The sequence below is a fragment of the Fulmarus glacialis genome, unplaced genomic scaffold, assembly GCF_000690835.1.
Source record: "Fulmarus glacialis isolate BGI_N327 unplaced genomic scaffold, ASM69083v1 scaffold1477, whole genome shotgun sequence".
NCBI lineage: Eukaryota > Metazoa > Chordata > Aves > Procellariiformes > Procellariidae > Fulmarus > Fulmarus glacialis.
In genome coordinates, this window is record NW_009224855.1 from 6,066 (window position 1) to 10,267 (window position 4,202).

Consider the following 4,202-nt stretch of genomic DNA (forward strand, 5'->3'; position numbering starts at 1 on the left):
TTCCAACCCAAACTATTCTATGATTCTGTGGTTCTAAGATAGAGTAAACAGCTTTTCTAAAAGTTAAAGTAAAACCACACTATATGCAGAGTAAGAACTTGCATTCTTAGATGATTTGGTTTTTTACACACTAGAGAAACAAGTCTTCAGTTTTCTGGATTCATTGATTATACTACATATTCATTCATTGTATTAGATATACTATATTTTGTATTAGCTATACTACCTACATATTATTACACAGTTTCTTATGAACTGAAAAGTTCATGTTTCTTGAAAAGCATGTGTTCTGCAGCATTGATACAGTACTTTTTTGTGATGGCAGTAAATTTTCAATAATCCTGCTATTGACTGTACTGTATCTTAAATACTGTGCTTTTCTAGCTGCTGTGTGTTCTGACCTGAAATCCTTCAGTCTTCCAAGAATAAATGACAGCAATAGTTTGTATGTAGAGAAGAAATGAGATCCAAAGAGGACAGCTGGTGCCCACTGTTAGATGTAGGAATTAACTGTGAGATAGGAGAGTTAGATCCAAACTCATGACTCAGGCCCAGAAGAGAAAATACCATCACCTAGATGAACATAAGAGTAGGTTATTCTTGTTGCTCAGCATTAAGTGTTCAAGTACTCTGGCACTCCCTGTAGAAGTCTCCTATAAAGATCTTCACGCAGGAGTCAAAGTTCTGTATCATATTCCCGCAGCCCACCCTTTCCCATCCTGTTTCCGACAGCGGCCATTAATGGATGGTCAGGGAGAGAGTATAAGGATGGGACAGGCATGTTTGGGATCTTGCCACCTTAGTTACTTGCAGAAAGACAAAATACCATGAAATACCTTCTCTGGGTATATGAACTCAATAATTAGTTTCTTCTCTTCTTATGTGAGACCAACCAAGCCAATAGGCCTATGTCTAAGAGAGCATGTATGTATTTATTTTGGAGGACTACATCTGTGGTCTGAGGAGTGGGTGATAATAGTTTGTATGTGTGCAGAGTGTGGCACCTGTGTTCAAATGCAGTTGTATAGAATTTTTTGTATGAATGTTCTCCTTTGAATTCTGCTGAAAGAGGTTTGTGGATAATACTAGTTTCAACAAAAATCATTGTTAAAATAGTTATAAAATCATTAGTGAACATAAAATGAGTCCTAACCAATGCCACAGGATGCAGCTTACTGTGTTTACATATGCAGTCATCTTGTGGACTGTTAAAGTTTAAAAAAAGTAAAATTCTTGTCTGTTATCTGTGTATTTTTTATTATGTAGCCTCCACTGAGAAAAAAATTGATATTGAAGCCATCAAGGAAAAGGTAAAGAATGCAAAAAAGAAGAAATTAGGTGCACTTCCTGTGGAAGAAGTCAAGTTAAAAATGGCAGCAGATGAAAAGAAAAAAAAGAACAAGAAGTAATTCACCACCCGAAATGCTCACTTTTCTCCCACATTAATGAACATTTTTCACACTTGGAAGATTTGAGACTTCTTGCTGTCAGTATAATGTGGACAAGAAAAGACTAGGTAGAAAGATCATTCTCTTTTCATAAGTACACTTTAATTAGTGGACCTGAAGCAGCTGTGCAAAATTGCCAAGGTCGGTGAAGAAAATCTGTGCTGCAATGTTGTTTGAGAAGGTAAGAGTGTATTTGGATGATATCCGTTTGCCTAGAGGGAAGGTTTCATAATAGAAACATTTAGGAGTTTGATGCAGGATGTTAAACATTAGGGTCAGAGAATTCGGTGGCAGTTTAAGGTAATTCTCCTGTGAAAGACTACCAGACTATATGCAGCCTCAGTTATGGTGACAACTTTTGCAAAATGGGCAAGATTTATTACTATATGATGCTTTTGTTTCTGTAAAAGCTGATTATTTTTTGCATGTCTTGTCTTGGTGTTAATAAACTATTTTAATACATTGTTCTTAAATCCTTTAATTAGTCCTCTACTGCACAGCCTACATGTTGTTTTCCAGGAAACAAGCTCACGGCTTCATGTGAGAATTACACAAACCATAATCTTAACTGAATGCCATTAATAAACCGTCATTTATTAGCGTTATCCTGGAGGTTATTAGGCAGAATGTGATACAAAGCAAGTGTCTTTCCACATGGAATGTGCTGCAGGGAAAGCGTAATGTCTTGTTACCTTTCTTTAAGTATATTCTTAATTTATTTCTTGCTTGCAAGAAGGTCAATTGTGTTCCTCTTTTTTTTTTTTCTTCTTTTTTTTTTTTTTGAAGCCTTTCGCCTTTTTTAAAGGAAGTCTAGAGGTTTTTAGTTTCCTGAAAATGCAAATTGTGATGAAATAAAGTTCACTGGAAGAGCAGATGTTGCTTATTTCACACATCTGAGATTAAAGAAACAAATGTAATGATTAGGAGGTGGTAGAGCCACACCAACTTCATGAGCACATACAGTGGAAATAATTGTGGTAGAACATTGCAACTCTCTGCTTCTAGGTTAGTGACCTTTTGTTTGAAACTAGTAAGTGAAAACACAGCCATTTCCTTTTTTGCATATATAAGAATTCAGAACGTATGTGGTTAAATAGCCAGTACGTGTGCGTTGAGAAATAGCTAAGATGCTTGCCCTTTAGGGTGGGGGACAACATGAGGCTTGGTGTGCCTTTCAGTTATGTGATCACTTCTTGGCACTTAATTGTTAAGGAAAAAACACTCTCAATCCTTTTAGGGCCTGCATTGTTCATGAATGGCATTTTAATTACTTGTAGAATCAATCGGGAAAATACTACTTCAACAGGTACTTCACTGAGAATGTGATCAGTAAGTCACGAACACCCATCTCAGAAACTGTAGTGAGCTGATGGGTTTAGTCATACCAGCACCATGAAAAGCTTTTTAGAAACACCAACTGGTGGTTTAGCAGTTGACGGTGTACAGGGGTGACCTAAGTTCAGTACCAGTCAGGTAGTGAACCTTTGTCATATAGTGAAAGGTCTAATTTCAACAGGAGGCACTGCAATACTTGAGTTTAAATGCCTGTTCTCACAGTGTGATCCAACGAATAAGTGCTTCAACAGAAGAGTCTGCAGAGCTAGAAGCCAGTAAGGAGGAGCCTGACTGTAGCCAGGGAAGGAGCATGTGTGTATTAGGTGAGGGAGAGTCCTTGGTTCTAATCTAGACTGGATGAGGCCCCTTTCACTGCAGAGGACTGGCATAGGTGTTCCCCTGTTTGTTGTTTAAAAAGTTAAAAACAAGTGTGGGGCTGGTTGCCCTACACTGCTCTTCCAGGCTGGCATTTCATTTCAGGAACCTGATCTAGCTGAAAGCACCCTACAAGAAAGCATTTTCCAGCTGCATCAGCTAACTGCCTGGTTGCCTGAGTTGCAGTGCAGGAAAACATAGCTCAGCTTGGTGGCAGACTTCAGGGAGTCTTGTCCTTCTGTTGTTATGGAGTGAAAAGGCTTCACATTGTATTTAATTTTCCCAGTTGTTATGGTTGACAGGTCTCAAAGATTGTTGGTTGGACATTTATTTACTTAAACTGGAAAATCAAGAAAGCCTACTCAAATTCCTGTATGCAAGTTAAACCAGATACGGCTTGGAGTCCGTATCTGAATGGTAACTGGCTGCATGGGCTCACTGTTGGTGCTTTTTGCACCTGTTTTCTCAGAGAATATGGCTATACAGTTCTAACACTTGTATAAAAAGTAAAGAATAGAAAACAAAGTGGATTTGGAAGGGTGAAAAAGGTTTTTTTGTATTTTCAGAACAGCTTGAACTATTGCAGATTATCTCCTTAAACTGATTTTAGAGTTTACAGACTTGCAAAAAAGTACCCGAAGGCTGTATTTATATATCAGTGTTTTGCATTTATCATATGGAATTCATGGGCATATGCCGTCAGATAAATGTGGACAACTCAAAGTGGTTTGATCATCAGGAGTTAAATATCTGCATTTTTGGATGTTTTTAAAATGAGATGCAGTACTTGTTTAGCTTTGACTTCTTGACTTTCAGGCTTTTTTTGTTTGAAAGATACCATGTTTTAAAGTTTTGGGTTTTTTTTTCCCCTAAGCCCCTGTGATTTACAGGGTTTTTAATGAAGCTTTTTCTATGGTATTTCCTTAGAGCTGCTGAAGTATATAGTTAAATGACAGTGCTGTGAATGTTTTGAACTTTAAGGGCTTTGTGTTCGTTCTGTTTACTCTCCTGGAGACCAAGCACAGATTAAACTAAGCAGGGGAG

At 37.7% G+C, this 4,202-nt stretch overlaps 1 protein-coding gene across 1 annotated transcript in view; it reads left to right on the top strand.

Annotated features, from left to right (window-relative positions):
• KRR1 (KRR1, small subunit (SSU) processome component, homolog (yeast)) overlaps window positions 1-1,910 on the top strand; it is a 7,672-nt gene extending 5,762 nt beyond the window's left edge. Inside the window, exon 9 of the mRNA XM_009582261.1 lies at window positions 1,267-1,910. Within this exon, the coding sequence (XP_009580556.1) occupies window positions 1,267-1,409 (143 nt within the window). The 3' untranslated portion in view covers window positions 1,410-1,910. The remainder of the gene's footprint in view (window positions 1-1,266) is intronic.
• Window positions 1,911-4,202: the final 2,292 nt, after the last annotated feature.